Consider the following 19,194-nt stretch of genomic DNA (forward strand, 5'->3'; position numbering starts at 1 on the left):
CAGCTTTATACTATGGTTCACTGGATGCAAGGCATTTGGTGTACAGATCAAGAGTGCTGGTAGAAACGCCACTGGCTGAGGGTCTGCCTTTCACCCATGCTTCTTACCTGACAGAGGTTTCCTGAGAAACCCGCGGGACACAGACACTGGAATCCATTGATTTCATCCTGGCAATGACCCCCATTCATGCAAGGGTTACTTGCACATTCATTGATGTCTTTCTCACAGTGATCTCCTGCATAGCCAGGTGAACAGATACACCGATAACCATTAACCAAGTCCTGGGAAGAAACAAGAAAGTTTAGAGTTAAGAGTTTTTTCCTCCCTCTTGATACTTTCTTATTAAAGGGGAAGAAAAAAAAAAAACAAAAACCTAAAAAAACCCCAAAACAAAACAACACACAGTCCAAAAAACATATCCTCTTACTATGTCCAAACATAGCAAGTCTATTTAGGGGGGGGAAATGAACACAGACACACACCCCAGTACTGACTTATGCTCTTAATGGCCAGGCAGCTGCATTACTCTGTGTTTTGAAGGGGAGCATCTACATTTACAGTAGGCAGTTTGCACAACAACCAGCCCATTCACTGGTGACACTGGCAGTGAGAGCGAGTCAGTTACTGCAGTTACATTTTTCACCCTTGCTGTTCTACAGACATACACCAATATGCTGTAGCATGACACAGGCCCTCCCCCCAACTCAAACAAATAGCAACTGATACCAGCTAATTGCTTTTTTCCACACTATTTGTGTTTAGACTCAAATGTTTTTGTTACTGTTACAAGTCTCAGGGAAACAAAAAACAACAGAAAAACAACACCCCACAAGAATGGCTCACCCGGCATGATCCTCCATTCTGACATTGTCCACGGCAGTCGTTAATATCTGTAATGAAATTAGCATGGTTAGAAGGCAAAAATATATTTACACTAGATATGGAGTTCAAGTCTCTTTAAAACTTCAGCTAGATAAACCTTTTGTCAAGTTTCCTGCATGCCTGCCTTGAGATAAGGTTATTATAATGGGTGGGAAGCTTTCTCGATTCTTCTACTAGAGGCAGTGAAACTTCACATCATTGTTTTAGTCACTTTATCACAATATAGCTATGTTATGGACTAATGAGCTTGATAAAATTGTGTATTTTCATTCCACACCAACTACTCCCCTTCTAAAAACATCAACTGCTGGGACTCTGCCTGATGTTTGAGTCTGAGCTTAGAACTCAGTGGCATGTATACATACACGCAACTGGCCTTTAGTAAACCCAAGGGTATAGACACTTACTTATATCACAGTTGTGGCCAGACCAGCCAGTAATGCAGTCACAATAGTAGCTGCCAATCAAGTTCCTGCAGGAATTGGCATTGACACAGGGTTTGCCCTCACATTCATTCGCATCTGAAAAAACAATGTGAATGGCCAAATGCAGGGCTTGTGGGGCAGGGGGGGAGAAGAAGAAGAAAATAAAAAAAACGAACAAACAACCCCTACAGCTGGTTTTCACAGCAGTAACCAGCAGCTCATTCAGATCTAAGAGGAACTTGTAATATACAGCATGGATTAGCAGGACCTGAATGAACAAAAGTCAATCATCGGTCTCTGAAGTCTCAATTTCTCTGCAATTAGAACACACAGGCTACGCTAATTATTTGATAATTACCTGGCCACACATTAAGAGCAACTTCCCCCCACAGACCAATCTCCACTGAGCATTTTGAGGGAGGAGTGCTGCAGCCTGGTCATTGGGATGAGTGTGTTGTGTAAAGAATGCAGACAGCTCATTCTGCGTGAGATCATCTACAGTTTGGAACCCAGCTGTGAACTCCTTGGTCTGGAGGAGCTGACATGGCTGAAGAGATACAGCAACTTTCTCACAGGCTAAAGGAATAAACGCATGTGGGCGTAGGACTGGAGGGCATACACATGCACCCTCCCCACTTCAGTTCATTTACCGTTTAAAGTATGTCTCTTTAGCTTAGTTAACTATTTCCTTCAACTGCTAGCATGCATCAGCAAAACGACAACAGAAGGAAGCCACTCTATGCCTCGAGACTGTCCTAGACCCCAGTCCTGCAAACACTGACCCTTCATATTCTCAATATGCCAGAATACATCCGCAGGCTTCAGAGCCATAAGCATGCCTGATGCAATGGGCACGATAACCCTTGCCCACTGGACTACGATCCCTTTTGCATTTACCTTCCCCACCCAGGGCAACGCTGGATGAAGAGAAAAGCAGTTCTCACCTAGCTGGCACGTTTTGCCTGTCCACTGAGGTGGGCAAATACACTTAAATCCATCAACTAGATCTTGGCAGGTTCCTCCGTGACCACAGGGATTTGGAGAACAGTCATCAATATCTGTAATGCAGATTAAGGAGAGGCTTAGCTCTGTTACTGAAATTTGATAAATGGTTGCTGCTACTAGGATTTGCCCTGAGGAACAGAAAGACAACAGGACTTCTGCCTGGAATTTCTAGGTCTACTCTGATTTCAGCAAAAGCCTCCTTCAAAAACTACTAGTAGTGTGAAAGGGGGTTCAAAGCACAGGGGAGTAAGTTTACACCTGTGGCCTTTTTTGCAAGCGGGAGTCATTTTGATCCAGCAAGTCTCTCAAGCAGTATTTTAAACAGCTTGCCGGAATGCTACAAGAACTTGGCATTCTGCTTCTTTCAAGAAGCCATTGGCCGTTCTCTCCCCAGGCATTTAACAAAAACCTTGATACAAGCAAAAGAGCAGAGAGTGTGCAGCGGCATAAACAGCTGCCAAGAACCAATGCTAAAGCTGGGAAAGGGGAAGTAGGCTGTCCTGTAAGTTTTTCAGGGATTAGAAAGACTGATCTAAAACAGCAAAGTAGCACATTTTTAAATACAGTTTTGAAAGGACCTACTATCAGTGCAAGTCGGTCCAGCCCAGCCAGGCGCACAGACACATTCAAATCCTGTAGACGTCTCTAAACAGCTTCCTCCATTGTGACAGGGATCAGAGAGGCAGGCGTGCTCCGCTGCACCGGGACACAAGTACATCATGGTAAAGACTATAGCAGTATCACCAGAAGCCACACCCTGCTCCCTCCACATGCTTCTACTCTGGACACACCACTGTTACTCTTGAGGTATTACACTCCTGTGAAAGCTGCAAATCGAACAGCTACTAGCTGGCAGGAAGTCATCTTCCACGCTAAACTCATCTCCATGCTGACTTGGAACTGTCTGAGTCACAGCCAGACAAGGGAAGTTGTAGCGATCTCTCAAGTGAGCAGAGGGCTGATGTTCAGAGATACCGACTGTTCGCAATGAAGCGCAAACAAGCGAGTCTGGATCTTTGTAGCCGGCCCTGACATCATAACGCTAGAAATTGATTTTTCCCCGGTCTCATAAAGCATATCCAAAACCAGCCACTGAAAGCTGGCAAGAATTAACTGCTAAGTGGCAGCTCAGCCACTGCATCAAACACTTACCGATTTCACAGTTCTGTCCCGAGTAGCCCTCAGGGCAGGAACATTGGTATTTATCAGGGCCAGTGTTGCTGCAGGTACCACCATTCAAACAGGGTGGGTGGGTTCCACAGTAGTTCAGATCTGCAAGAGACAAGGAGCATTAAAGCCATGGGTGAAAAGCAACAGAAACATCACCACGTGGCATGCTTTGTTCCATTATTCTAGAGCCTTTACAGAATACATCCACACACAAGAACAGGCCAGGACAGGCAAAAATTAAGGACGTACGCTAACGCCACCAGAACAGCAGAGGAGACAACCCTCAGTAGCTGAGGGACAAAAAAACTCCCACGGTGTTTCAGGAGCCTCCCTGAGTCTTGTGTGTACCTTCTCTCAATGCTAAGTCTCCCAGTGTTAAAATTCAAGTGTTATACTTGGCTATCTATAAGATTAGCATACCTTTGTCACAGAGCTGACCACCCCAGTTGGTTTCACAGAGGCATTGCCATGGTTCAATGCAAGTGCCATGGACACATCCTGGGTGTGGAATGCACTTATCACAGTACTGGCCTTGCCATCCATACTGACACCTTCGTTTAAAGGGGAGAAGAAAGAAAAAAAAAAAAAAGTCAGAACAGGGAAACAAACAAATTAGAATTGCTCTGTGTGGATGCGAACACAGAACCCTAAAGCTTGGAGAAAGACTGGGGAGGTGGGGGAGAGCGGCAGGACGAGAGGAGGGGAGAAGCTATTTAAGGTTTGTTTGATGGTTTCTTGTAAACAAACATTTTAGTAGTTTTGCCAAGATCTCTGTAGCCAGCCTCCTGACAAAAGAATAACTGTTCTGAGAGAACCAGCATGAGGCCATTCAGCACAATAACAGTTTTGGAGCCTCACACAAATGTGGCAGAGAGGGTGGGTGTGCACTACAAATCAATCTCTGGACTTTGACAGGGTGCTTTATAAATTGGGGGTGGGGGGAAGTCAGTGGAAACAATAGTTATCCAGAGATCCTCATGAATCCAAAGTTCCAGGCATTTCAGCCATGCTGGCTTTGCAGGAAGACAAACAAAACCATAAACACCAAAATCTGAGCCCTTGGCAAGGCAGCAGCAAAGCATCAGGAGCTCTCTGCTCTATCGGAAGCTAACCTTATTCTGAACACGAAGACATACACAGCAAGCATGGACTGGGCCACAGTAAGAGATGAAAGCAAACGGCGCGCATCACGATTTTACATGTGTTCAAAGATCAGTTGTCAGTGTGTTTCAGAGTTTGATTTATGCTAACCTCTTTTCAGAGAAGAACTAAAACATACCCAATTCTGAGAAACTTTAATTTAATGTATGGAGAAGATTATTATTTAAATTATTTATTGCCACTGTCAAGGAACTACCTGAATTCTGTACTTAAAAAAAGGAAGATGTCCTTTCAAAGGAAAGCCCCCTTAAAGGAAAGCTCATTTTGGTTTTCATGTAGTTCTCACTAACAAGGCACACCAAGGATTCTATCTATAAATGCCCTTTGAAGAAACAAGGAAAACAACTTTGAAATAAAAAGCAAGGGTTTGTTGAGGTACTGTATTTCATTAACAGGTCCTGAGAGTAATTGATCAGCAGCAATTACGCACTAAGCTGTCACTAAATTATGAAAACAAAACTCATCTGTACAGAAGTCAGCTAAGCTTTCTATTTGTAAAACCCCTCACCATTCTTCTACTGGCAATTTCTTCTCATGGGAAAAAGCTAGTAGGATCTATCCAATCACACACAACGAGTGGTAAGTCTGACTTCCCTTCTAAAAATCTCAGGTGACAAACTACATCCTAATTAACTTTTTAAAAATAGCTATTTCAACAGCAGCCTATTCAAAGTCAATGGGAAATTCTTGTTAGTTTGTGTGTTTTTTAAAAAATAAAAGCTAGTCCAACTTGTGTGCCTTTGTGTGCAAAGAACATGAAAGAAAACCAGATCAGGCAAAACAGCCTCTCTCAAGTAGCTCTTGGAAAATCCTTCTGTATATAGAATATAAAAAGAACGCACAAAGATCAAAATTTAAGAACGTACCCTTTTAATTTATATTGCATTGAAAGCAACTTGCCTGTGAGCTTCCACACAAGCAAGCAAAACTAAGGGACCTCAACCTGCAAAACCAGGTATCCAAAGCAGGGATTTTACTCCTTTCTGCCAAATCAAAGGGGTGGGGGGTTTTGTTTTCTTTAAAACAAGTGTAAAGAGAAACATTAAGAACAAACAAACAAAAAAAACCCCACCACACACACCAAAAAACTACACAAACACCACAAAAAAAGCCAAGAGCTTTAGAGCCAAAGATATGACATTCTTCAAACATTAGCTTCAAAGCGTAACAAACAAAATTGGATAAGGCTATGAGCATTTTAAAAAAAAATAATGTTACATATCAATTCCAGAAGATGATCTGTGGTACTTTAAGAACATGTATGCAGCAGTTTCTCATGAGAAATTTAACTTTCCTTGCAGAGTGATTCATGAGTAAATATGGATTTGTTGACTAGCCTGAATTAAAGAAAGTGACTTGCACCAAAAGGAAAAAGGGTATTTTAAGAATGTTTGCAAGTTGTCTATTGTACCAGAACACAGAGCAGTTCTGCTGGGATGTTATTTTTAAACTCTGTTGCATTTGTAACATACAGGCTATGTGACTCATCAAAACTTAAAAGAAAATAAAATCTTGTTTCTGTGTTCACTTTAAAGATATTGGTCTAACTTGGCAAGCAGAAGTTATCTGAAAGCACCAGAAGGACAGCATTGTTTCAAGACTATGCAAATCAAGTGTGGGAAAGTTGCACCTTAAGTAAATAAGAGCACTAGTGCATGTCTGGGCAGTGAGTGGGAGGCAAGAGACTTAGAAAGAGAAAGGAAAAAAAAAATATCTGGAAACAAAGCCTGTTGTTCTGACTAGGAGACAGCAACCCTTACAAGGCATGTTTATTCTGATGACAGAAGCACAAATCACTGGTAGCCTTGACTGATACACTCCTTTTGCCATCTGGCCCCCCAATACTTCTTACTACTTGCTAGGCTTTTTTAGTTAAAGAAGATTTTGATTTGGTGTTCTGGGGGTTAACTGGCTTGTATCAGTACCACTAAACATTAAAAACACCGAACGAACTTAGAACAGTCCATCCTGCGGTTTGACTTTCACTTTGCCACATCTCACGTGGAGGATGAGAAGTTACTTCCTACCTTACTTTCAGAAGGTTCCTTGACAGTTTTTTGTTTAGTTTTTGAAGCACAGATTACAGGGGCAGAAAGAAGGAATGAACCACAATGTGACTATTTAGGCTGACCTCTTATATCATATAGTCTGTCAGGCACCCCAGATTCAGCTCTTTCTAGATAAGCTGTAGTTCAAACAAGAAAAGCTGCCCACTTCACGCAAAAGTTTCCAGCAGTAGAGAATCCACCAATATGTTTGTTAGGCAGAAAAATTACATTCTGTTGCTTCAGACTTAATGAGTTTTATTTGTGAATACCCAAGCTTCACTTTTAACCCTTCCTGCACAGGATGAATATCAACATTTTGTAACCCCAGAAGCTCTCAGTTCCCTATTGCACATAAACAGGTATGATAAAGGGTTACGTGAAGCAGCTTACAACCTGTTTGTTGATAAAGAATGTCCACATGTAATATCCATTAACCCTCTGTTAGTAAGGGAGAAAACTTCTCCCATACTGTAAATAGATGCTGCATATTTTGAGGCATTCCAAATATTTAATTGTTGGGTTATGGATAAACTCTGCTTTTCATTGTCTCCTTGCCAGGACAGAACAGACTTCAAAGCACAAGAGCAAAATTCTGCATTCATCAGAGCCTACTGACAAGATTTCATCCCAGCTATTAACCTCTCAGCACTCAGAGCCTGGCTCACAATGGTAAAGGAACTGAGAGATTTAACTAATCCCATTCTAAAGAATGCTTGACTTTTGCCTACTGATGGAAGAAACCAGGGGGTGGGAGGGAAGAAGGGGGAAATGGTGAAAGGGAGAAGAGGAGAGAAAAGCCACACTGTACTTCAAGCTTGTAGTTGAAAAAAGCCTATTAATCAGGCTGTTGAAAAAAAAAAAAAAACACACCAAAAAACAAAACAACCCATACCCACAAAATATTCACACTATTTATGCAGAAACAATTAGTTAGTGCTCATTAAGCAGCATTCACACCATTTATCCCATACCCCTCTTCCCCCCGCCCGGTGCCACCATTTCACAAACCAAAAGCTTCTTAAAATTATCAGTGCATTAAAAACCCGCTCCCCCCTTATTCTGGGCAAGTCAGCATGAATAATGTGCCTTGGTCAAAAACATGACTCCAAAGCCACCCTCCCCCCCCAGTCCTATTGCGTTTAGCATCACTTGTTTAATTATTTGGAGGGGGGTGTGGGGGGGTGTATGGACATGAGGACAAGGAGGGAGAGGGAGCTTTTACCTGCACTCTCCTGGAATTGTGCAAGAACCATGCTTGGGGCTACATCCCTGACGACAAATAGCTGTTAACACAAAAAATGAAGAGTATCAGCATGCTGCCTGCTGCCTGCATCTTCACACTCGTGGGAATGTTTTAATCTCTAACCAACACTGTAATCCTACTAAATCCAGGGGTTTAACAAGTCTCTCATATCAAGTCTGCTGGACAGAAAACCAAGGCAGGTGGCTCCCTGTGGTAGGAAATCTATCAACTAGCTTTGTAAATTAATCGTACCTAATGCTGTTCAAAGAGCTGTTTCTATGCAAGAGAAATCGTCTCACCTTAGAGAGCTCAAGTAAATTTGAGCCTACATGTTTCCTTTCTCTGTCTTTTGCAGCTGAACTGGCCCACTCTCTCTGGCTTTACATCTAATTCAAAGCAACTTTCAACTATTCTGGATTTACTTTTGGGCCCCATCTCTGATCAGACAGGATATTAAGATGAGCGTCAATTCAAACTGCAGGTAAGCTCAAGTCAGCAAGACATGAAGACATGTTGGTAGTCTGTTTCTACTGAGAGTCCTGCTTTCTCCTTCTGAATTACCTAGGAAGTTGCCATTCCCCAATAAACATGTTATACATAATCTAGGTAGAACAAACAGCCTGGGACTTTTCAAACACCAAAGCTTTACACTTGCCAGGTCAGCTCTAAAACAAGTCTCTCCTTCCTGCTTGTCTTGAAGTTCTGCACCAAAGGGGAAATCCTTTTTGAAGTCAGCAGCAGAACTCCCATTGAAGTCAATGGGCTGGGTTTTCTTCCCAAGGGCAAAGATGTGGATAATCAGAGAAAGAGCACATCGGCTAAGCGCCCAGTACTTGTCAGACCTCTCCAAGATTTTAAATCAAGGCCGAAACTAGTCTTCTCCTGCCCCTAGTTTTCTGGGTAAAGCATTAGTCGCTGTCCCATCAGTCCTTAGCTCTGTGGTCTGCACAAACTGATCACCGAGTTGCCACCTGGATACAATGCACTCAAATCCTATTCAAGCCTGCTGATTGTCCGGGGGTTGAGCATTCATCACAAACCTTTGTTGCATTCTGGTCCCATCCAGCCTTCCAAGCAGGTTTTGTTGCCGTTCTGGTCACAGGTATGGTGAGTGAAAAAGTCGTCTCTTGGCCGACAAAACTTGTTGCAGCCAAAGCCATAGTAATGTTCTGCACAAGTCACACGGATTTGGTACTCAAAGTGGGCAACTCCTGCATTATGTTTCAAAGTCTGCCACTGACGGCTTGGATTGATCATGCCAGAGTGGGATGCCTTCTCAATAACGCGATCAGGATCTAGAAGTCAGAAGAGATGTCACAATTAACACTTGGTTTAGGTATTACTAGCTCCCACATCACAGCTCTCCAGCTTCACAGGCAAGACTCTAAGGCAGCCGGTTGGTTTTATTAATTTTCTGTTTTAGAAAACAAGATAAGGCTGCCCTGGAGCTACAAACCATTATCTAAAACACCCATGCAACATTATCGAACTGAACAAAGCTTGAAATCAAAAGGGACTGTTAGGTTAGTGCCAATCACTTATCCCTTTTGCAGCATAAGGACATCCAATAAGAATCATACAGTTCATGAATAACGAACGTTCAGCTGCTTTTACCTTTGGCTCCAATAGGTTGGTACATAATGTGGTTTTCTCTGCTTCTCCATTAGTGGTGCAAGTTTTGTTTTTAACTGGAATATTTACAAAAACATCATACTGCAGCAGCCTAATAAAGCATCATCTACAAACTGAACATAAGCACCACAAAAGGTTTGAAGCCTTCTGGGACTCTGGTGTAAACACTAAATTGAAAACTACCAACTCTTGGCATTCTGACAGCATCAGTGACATCACAGGTTTTGGCTGAGAAGTACTGTGGAAATTCTCTCTTCAGATGTTAGCTGACATTAAAAATTCAAGACTATCAGAGCTCAAAGCAGAAAACTCAATTCACTGTATATATGTGCTATAGATCCTCCTTTCTCTCCATAGAGCATTTCAAAGTTCAGACTTTGTACTTGACATTTAGTTCCAGATAGAGGCTTTCAGAGCCCTACAACTGTCTAAATCATGGCTTGAAATAATAATATTTCACATTAGCTCGGAACATTGTATATATCTGTGGTATTTCACTTTGTAGTCCAGGTCTTGTGACTTAAATGATCCGACACTGCTTTACAACCTGCTGCTAGCAAGCACTTGACTGCCGAGTGTAAGTTTATCATAAAACAGCCAAAATATCCTTGCAGACATAGTACAAAAACAACAAGTACCCAGTTATGCTGTTCTGTATATGGGAGCATAATCCAGCAACAGAAGAATTTTAGGTAGAAGGGCAGTTTGCCAATGATGTGTTAGAAAGCAGCGTGTGAAGTGCTGGCACATTTGAGTGTTAAGAATTAAAACGTACTGATGTTCAGCTTGTTCTTCCAACAATTACAAAATAAGGTTTGGGGATTTTACATACGGCAGAGTTGAAGACTAACGAAGTTACTACGTAAAGCTTAAGATGACACATGGGCAGTTTTTAATCTAAGATACTTTAAAATGTATTGCTAAGGACCTTTGATTTATAGCTTTCAAGCAGACCTTCCGAACAGGCTTCTCAAGCTTCAGATACCCATTATCAATTCACCACTAGGTCCTGCCTCCTTGTCTGCAGTTTTGAATAAAGTAAAAGCACTTGCTGCATAACCACAGAAAGGTGTCAATACACAGACACTGTAAGTATTACCCATTTTGGGGGGTGTTCTTGGCTCGAGACTACAGCATTTGTAAGTATTTACAGTGTGAAATTAAGGGCAACAACTTCTTATTCACCTTCTGGTATTTCTGGTTCTATAATATTTTCCATTTAAATCAGTTTTTATTATTCATTGGCACTAAGCCCCCAACCCCACTTCCATGTGTAAGACTTTCAAATGCATGCAGGCCTTTATTAATGTAAATCCCATTCACAAGTAACTTAGATGCCTAAGGACTTTTCCATACTGGTATATCCAGAGCAATATCATGCCCTGTACTGTGCAGGTGTAAGGCTCTTAGATCTCATCAACAAGATTATTGACTAATTCTAAGAGGTACTTAAGCAGATGCATATCTATTTGTCTTGAATGGGGCTAGTCAAGCAATTATAGTTCCACTCACGCTGGAGATGGCTTTGCTGCACTTGCCAAGATTACACCCTGATCTACAGCACAGTTGGAAAGCAATTGCATTTCCCCAAACACTGAGCCTGAGCATAAAGACAACCTGTTTCTTGCGAGTAAAACAACTCTATCCCTTTCTCCTGTAAGTGGCAGAAAAGGGGAACAATACTCAATGTAGTTGTGCAAACCACCACCCCTACACACACACACACACACACACACTCACTCTTGGTTTTCCAGTCTTTCCCTGTTCCTCATTGGGAACACACCACTGACAGCTATTTCAGTCCTTGGCACCAGAAAAAGTCGCCTTGGAAAAGAGATCTTTCCTCTTGCCTCTGCTCTATCATTCTTCCCCTATCTGCCAGCTCATTAGGAAGCATGTCCTTGCTGCATGTCTACAACATCTCACTCCAGCCACCAGCTCTTTTGAGCCCTTAACCACATGCTGAACTCAAATGGAAACATCCTTATTAGTTCACTGGACTGTATTTTTTTAAGGGCACAGATGAAAGCCAGCTGCAATTTCACTTTGGATCATGGCTAAAATGCCTTTCATTTGATACACACTATAAAGCTACCACCATACATTTAAATTCAAGTAAGGCCTCACAGTCTTAAGTTCCTTTCCATTAGCCATCACCCACAGTTTTCACAATGAAGTATTGGCGTGTTCCTTCTTGTACAAAAATTTCTCCACCCTTCCCTATTCCCACCTGTCAGTACGCACTTACACAAGTGTGCTGACCCAGACTTCAGGGAAGGCATTGCAACAACTCTTCCATTCTTAGCCTGCACCAATAATGCTTTAAGTTTTATAGTAAGCAATCCCAAAGGAGCAGCCTGATTAAATAAAAAGCAGTAGTCAGCCAGGCTTGAGAGAATGTGATCTTAACTTCCCTGGCATTGTCTGACTTAGAACCCCATGCTTTGATAGAAAGGTTAGAGGAAATATTAACCAATTAGAAACTGATGAAGGGGAAGAGAGGCTTTCCGTACACCTTTAGCTTCCACTCTGCACTTTGCTGTCAGAGTTTGTTGGTTACATTCACTTTCTGTGGCTATACTTCAAAGCTATTGATCTATCTTTCTATTCAGATATCTAAAACCCTATCTAAGGTTTTAGGCACAGGGAAACAGGCTATTTTGACTGTGCACCTTTGCTTTTCACATGCTCCTGTTTCTGGAAATTTTAACTATGCAGCATCAGGAAGCAAACAACAACAAAAAAGGTCCAGACTTCTCAAAGCAGTTTGGGTGGCCTAGGACACCACAGTTATTTTTGAGTCTTTGTTTCAGACAACTTCCAGCTATGGCTTGATTTACACTGCGCTGAAGTCTTTTTTGCCTGACTGGAATTCACATGCAACTGATACCAGTAATTTACAATAGCTCTTTGACATAGTTTGAGATGCAATGTCAGCCCCATTAGCTTTATGTATGAAGCGACAGTAGCAAGATGGCATCTAGACAAGAAGCAGAGTAAGAAAACCATTTAAGTTGAATCTTGGCTCCAACAAAGCACAATTCTCATCAGCTTCAACAGGGCCAGATTTTAACTGCAAGCCACTCTTGGAAGTGAGACAAGAGAGAGTATGTGGTAAAGGGAACGTAGGAGGAGTGGAATGTGGGGGGGGGGGGGGGGGAAGAAGCATCTACTCTAGGATCTCCTAACAACTGCACTGATCAGATGATGCTAGAGCTATTGAGAAGTTACACAAAGCCTACTAAAACCACTTTTTTTTTTTGAGCTCTCAGAGTCCTTATAATTCAGTGGTAATTAGGGTAAAATAAAATCGTGGACATTAAAAGAATACTCATAATTTTTTGTGATAATTGTTTAGTTCTAAGGATTTCCTTAACTAGTTCTTCAAGACTTACTCTTCAGCTATGGAAAAGCTGACTAAGTAAAGCGATGCAGTACAAAGGAAAAGCTTTGTGCAGTACAGTGACTGAAGTGACCTACAGATGGTTATGTGACAGCAAAGCTAGAGCAGGAATGCAAATCAGGAACACATGTTAGAACATGTCCTCACTTGGTCAAATGCACTGCTGAGAAATGAGGCAATTTTGTCTGAAGACAATTTTGTCTGAAGACAATTGTACTTCCAGATCATGAAAGCAAAGAAAGGGTTCATTGTGTTGCTTTGGAAATGCAGTTGTTTCATGAAAAAAGATGAGCTCTAATAATAGTAAAAATGGCAGAGACCCAGTCTGGAAAAAAACCTCTCAGATCCCACTGTAAACAAGACCTTCATTTTGAATTCAGACATCTTCCATTTTTAATACATCTCTGCTGCTGCAGCAAACTGTTTTCTGCTTCTCCATAAAACACTCCATAGTCAAGAGCCAAGAAGTCTCGCAGCCACTGCTCCATGACTGTGCTGGGGTAGGGCCTGAGATCACAGGTACTGCAACAGTGCTGAATGTGGCCGGTAGTAAAGCAAACCATGGCCATCACCGACAGGTCACATGAAGCATCTGCAACAGACAACTTCTTTTCCAGAACTAAGAACTAACAGGACATCCCATGTATATTAAAAAAAAAATTAATATTAAAGAGCATATCTGTGCAGAATGTTTCCCAGACTCAAAGGTCACTCCCAAGCAGTGTTCTCTTAACCAATGAAAAAAATAAAACCATAGACCTGTGCACATCTCTAATAAGGACTTTCCTTCATAAAGCATGAAGTCTATTTCATTACCATGCGGCTGTCACCTGGCATTCTAAAGCAGACTACAAGAAGCTGTTATAAGATTCCTGCAAGATGGGCCACAGTGCTGCTGCTTCCTTGTTGAAGGAAAAGGCTTGTTGTGTCAACAAAAGGTTTATGAGTTCAGATTCATACTTTCTCCTGTGGCTTTTACCACACACTATTAAAGCCTTAGATTGAAAATAGAGCTAATTTTGCCCACCTACTTCAGTAACGCTAGGCAATAAGCAGAACAGCTCATATGCCAAGTGACTCCGTGCAGCTTCCTCTAGCTGCCAACAAAAAAAGCTTAGCAGAGAGTTTCTGAAACTAATCAAAGCCATTCCAGGTGAAGGATTCCCACCCTTGATTTCCAACCAGCTCTGCCGGGTGGTGTCTGGTAAATATTTTCAGCCCCTGAATATAAATCTCTAGACAGCCAGCTCTCAAGGAAGAGCTGGTAGTCACTCCTGTTTCTCATCTACAGTCATTAGATTGATATCTATACCAAGTCTTACAGAGATTATTTTTTTTAAAGCAGCGTGTTTAGTTTTGAGAAGTGCATAGTTTATAGAAAGGTCCCAAATCAACAAGACTTAGGCTTCCGAATATCACTCCCAATTATAAAAAAAGAAAAAAAACAGTCTGAACAAAAAAACACTGAAGAAACCCCTTGGCTTTTATTCTCCCTAAGGAGAAAGAGGAAATTAACAGCATCTATTTTTAGGCAGCAAACCGTTGGTGCTTAGGTGAGCGAGCTACTCACCCTCCACAGGCAATGTGAGGGAGACAGGCTGCTGCAGAGCCTGGAGTAGTTGCTCTGAATTGTCTGGGGAAGAGGTCTTCCCTTTCCTCATGCTGTACTTCACAGTGAGCTGGTTAGACTACCAAAGGCCTTTCGATGGACAAGAAATCAAGGTGTCCAAACTAAGTAAACCAGTGGAATGAATACTTACTAGTAGAGTTATCATTGTAATCCCATGCCTCCACAAGCAAAGTGTAGGATCTCTGCAAAAGAGAAGTAAGAGTTAGTTTCAGAGACACACATGACTAAGGAAAAAACAAAAAATTGCCACAAAACAATTAAAAAGAAAAATCTCAGTCTGCCCTAAAATGGAATACTTGAAAACATAAATAGGTAATGGATTATACTTGAGTCAAACATGATCTTCTTGAAACCCTGTAAGCTACCTTATCCAGTCTGACTTAGAAGACCTTTCACCTTGGATAGCTCATCTTTGTCATCATTAATGCATCTTATGTACTTAACCAGGAAGTACAGCCTTTGACACCGTGCTGTAGCCACAATAAAGCACGTGTGGAAGAATCGCACATGGAAGACCAAAACCACTGGGCTAGCACAGCAGCATCAACCCCACCCCACCCCCACCCCCCAAGAAACCAAAAACAAACCCGCACCCTCAAAAACTTCTTCAAAAGAATTTTAGTTACAGAAAAGTAGTCTTGATGTCCCTTCCCCCAACCATCCTGAAAGCAAGAAGTGTTGCTAAGATTACTGTGCTCTGCCTTGACAGCGCAATCTCCAGGGACTTTGCTTTTCAGCACCCCCTTTGAAAGCTTTGTCTGCATGAGGGCCATCGCAGCTCCCACAAGTATCAGGTAACCGAGGGAAGGACTGAGGGAGATGGGAAGGGGGCGGGGTGAGAGAGAAGCATTGTAAAACAAAGGCTAAGATCAGACTATTTGGAAGAGCTGGGAAAGGGAAGATGCACTATCCACCCCGTGTCACATTTACAGACGCACTAATCTGCCAATGAGCTCTCTAGCACTCCAGTAATAACAATCATAAGCATAAACTAACTGAAGTGACTCCATGAGTTGGAAAGAAGCCAGCTATTACATCTAAGCCACCTTTATCTTCAATCCTCACTTGAAAACAAGAGCCATTAAAACATCTCCTCCCCCAGCTCTGCTCTAAAATATTATTATCCAGGCTGTATCTTTCAAGATTGCCGTTTAGCCAGCCATATCTAAATTTAAAAAACGATTCAAACAAACATACACACCTCCTTCTCCACCCACTCCACTCCCCCTAAAAAAGCTGAGAGAAATTAAGGGAAAAAAAAAATTACTTAAGTATAGTATTAACTATAAATGAGATAGTAAATGTAACATCTTTCTGGTGAGCAGAACAACCACAGAACAAATAAAAACTCTCCATAAAAGGTTTCAATGCTTTGCCATAGAAGCTGTGTTTCATGAAGTTTATTTCTCCTTAATTGTATCTGTGCCTTGCCAGAGTCTGCTCATTTGTGGTCTGCAATGCTTAACACCTTTTCTGTAACAGAAATCAAGATACAGTTCCGAGTGTAAGCTGCTACGAGGTACAAGTGTAAGGCAGACCTCAAATTCCTCGGGGCGGGGGAGGGGAGGGGAGGGGGAAGTTGAAACAGACTGCTTTCTCACGACTGGACACAGCATGCAGCCTCTGAATGAAAACCTAGTTTGTGATGGACACCGGCTTGCAACATAGCCTAAATATGTTTCATATTCAAAGCAGACTAGGATTCTATTTCATTCACTGATAACTGTGGGAAAATGCTTCCAAAAGTAAGCAAAGCTGGGCAAGCCAAGGCATGTGCCCAAGCTATTATGCAGAGGCTCCGTTGGCCCAAACCATTTTTGGTTAATATTTCATGAAAGTTTCATGTTATCTGTTACTATTCTAGACCAAGTCTGTCTACCTGAAAGAAACTCTGAAAATAAAGTAAAACAAAACATGATTATTTAACACTGTTTAAAGCAGATTTAAGTAGTCCTTACACAAGTTAAAGGTACAAACAAAACCAGAATAAAACTCCTGAGCCACATTACAGATACAGATTGCACTATCTTGGGTGCTTCCTCACTGGTTTAATTACCAACATTGAGAAGCACAAGCACAACATGTTACTGCAAGCTTGAAAAAAATATGATACAGAGAATGAATTATGGCAACCAGCACTACTTCCAATAAAGTTAAGGATGTTTTCCTTTTGGCCTTGCATAATTGTTTTGGAAGATATTTTGTCTAAACTCATAGCAACAGTTCCCGGTTGGTTCTCAGGACTGTTTACCAACACACCTAGCCCTTAAGGAAAGGAAAGGCTGAATCCTAGCTTTAAGTTCTCCTGTTGCTAGATACTTGTGTGACCACTTTCCAACACCACACAGGACTTCGGTTAAAGAGAAGAGACAGTTCTGCTGAACTGCACGGAAAAAAGTGCAGGGGGAACAGACCTACCCTGGCAATTCCCTTGTTTCTATATGCCTCCTCTCACCTCCCAAATAATTTACATGAGGAATCCCTGTCCTGAGAAGGGATGATACAAAGAATGGCTCTGCCCCCGTCAGCTGAGGGGGTAGGGGGGAAGGACAAGACTTTGTGCTCAAGATGGGACACTCCTAAACAAAAGACATGCAAACACCCACAGCCCCACAACAACAGTAGCAAGCCCCCCCCTCAACAATCTAACTATCACATTGCTCTAAGCCAATTGCCCCTGCCTCAGAAAAGTGGCCCTGTGCAAAGACCGCACTGTGGAGATTTTTTAGAAGTGCATATCATCCCCACTTTATAGATCAACAATTCAGATATCTCAGGAATGACTACTTACAACGTGAAGGTTTAAGTTTTCCCATGCCCATAGATGACCTCTGCCCATCTTTGAATAAATATATATCCAGAGACAAGTATTCCACATCATGCACCTTATTCCTTCAAAGCAATGTCCTAGGCAACAAGGCAGCAGTGAACTTTCCAGAGTCACACCCAATTAGCCACTGTAAACCTGAGCTTGACCAGAAGGCAGGGGTTCTGGCTTGAGAGGAAAGGCAGCTTGAAAGGAGTGGCAAGCCAGCACACTTTGCAGAAGATCTACAGCCTGATCAGCCCAGAGGACTGAAATGCAGCATGGCCATACTACAGCAAAATTCCTACGAGTTCAGCTATGAGAGGATGAAAATGGTTAAGTTTACACTTCAAAAATCAAAGAAAGCACCAATGTGCAGAAGTTATTCTTCTCAATGACAAGACACCAGGATTTAATCTTGAACCATTGATAATACAAAGACTGAAGACCCTGACATCCGTGGGAAACTGTCCCTTTTAAGGGTCTGAAAGGGCAATGCAACCTCTTTTCTGGTTATTTAAATGAAATGCTAGCAGCTCCAGGTAAGCAGAAGGTGTTTAAAGCTCTCAGCTTCACTACTTTCTTCCCTCCCTTCATCCAGACATCCACCCAAGAGAGGTGTTTTTGTACTTTGGCTTCTAAAGGCATTCTGCAAGTCTGTGGGACACAGCAAGATTAAAATATCAGGCTCATTAATGAAAGGACTGCCTCCTTTTTGAAAGGGGTTGCAACTAGTCAAACTTCTTTCCCTCCTATCCTTGTGGTTAAACCATGCAAGAGCTTTGCTGAGCATGTGAAACCATGACTAGACAAATGCAGTGGGAAGTTTGCATTCTGAATGCTGCGCCTGCTCCTTCTCTGCCAAACAAGGAGAGCAGGTTAAGCCCAACAACATTGTCCTCATGCTCTGCCAGCCACACAGCTGTGAAGACCAGTTTGAGGACAGTGCTCGCACCCTGCCTGCATCCTAGGAAAGAAGGCTAGGAGACTGGCATGCTGTCACTGCAGGCCAAAACACATTGCCAAGAGCTCTGGCAAACCCTCCTCCCTTCAGCTGGAAAGGGGTGAGACAGGGAAGAGGGAAACTGAGGTATATTTCAAAGTACTCAAGGGCCAAGGAGGAGGGCATCTCTGAGCAGAGTTAAGGCTACTCACAAAACCACCTCCTCTAAACATCAGTAGGACTCTCACATGGGTACCCTTGCTGCCATGTGACAAGTCATGATGACTCTATGTAGATGTGTCCAACATCACATCATGGTCAGCCAGTCACCTTTGGGAACAGAATATTCCTTCAAAGGAACTGAAGCAAATTGGTTCCTCATCGAGAGGAAATATGGACATACTTAGGAAAAGGAGGGAAACAACCTAACCCTCTTAACCCTTTGTCAAAAGGGACATCATCAGGAAGCTCTTTTTTGGGCCAGCCTAAATAAGGATAAGGCAACACCCTATAAAGCTGTTACTCTCTCAGCCCTGCATATATATAAACAAAGTCTAAGCTTTAACAATCTCACGCCTCAGAGTCCATGGCCAAGAGCTAGGCTGAACCTCAAGCCGGCAGCCCAGCCAAGAGCCTCATCAGAATATGCCCACAAGAAAACAGAGCATGTTGTTACTTCAGTCTTCATTTTAAGTAGTCCCTTCATTGCTGTTAGTGCCAGTAAACACTTTGTTGCCACATAAAGGAAAATACGTGAAAACAAATTTAACTGTATTGGCAGCTTCCAGGGGAGACTTTCCCCCCCACTCTGCCTTGGCACAAGCCAAGCGAGTAACCGAAATCAAG

The 19,194-nt window shown here is 42.2% G+C and overlaps 1 protein-coding gene across 1 annotated transcript in view; it reads right to left on the reverse strand.

Moving 5' to 3' along the window:
• The window catches only part of JAG1 (jagged canonical Notch ligand 1), a 62,626-nt gene that overhangs the window by 8,389 nt on the left and 35,043 nt on the right, over nt 1-19,194 (reverse strand). The window contains exons 3-12 of the mRNA XM_080407724.1: nt 14,730-14,781; nt 8,975-9,229; nt 7,914-7,974; nt 3,903-4,033; nt 3,465-3,584; nt 2,895-3,008; nt 2,252-2,365; nt 1,290-1,403; nt 844-890; nt 108-281 (exon numbers count right to left, since the gene is read on the reverse strand). Of these exons, the coding sequence (XP_080263850.1) occupies nt 108-281; nt 844-890; nt 1,290-1,403; nt 2,252-2,365; nt 2,895-3,008; nt 3,465-3,584; nt 3,903-4,033; nt 7,914-7,974; nt 8,975-9,229; nt 14,730-14,781 (1,182 nt within the window). The remainder of the gene's footprint in view (nt 1-107; nt 282-843; nt 891-1,289; nt 1,404-2,251; nt 2,366-2,894; nt 3,009-3,464; nt 3,585-3,902; nt 4,034-7,913; nt 7,975-8,974; nt 9,230-14,729; nt 14,782-19,194) is intronic.

Source organism: Falco punctatus, assembly GCF_963210335.1.
Source record: "Falco punctatus genome assembly, chromosome: 12".
NCBI classification, from domain to species: domain Eukaryota; kingdom Metazoa; phylum Chordata; class Aves; order Falconiformes; family Falconidae; genus Falco; species Falco punctatus.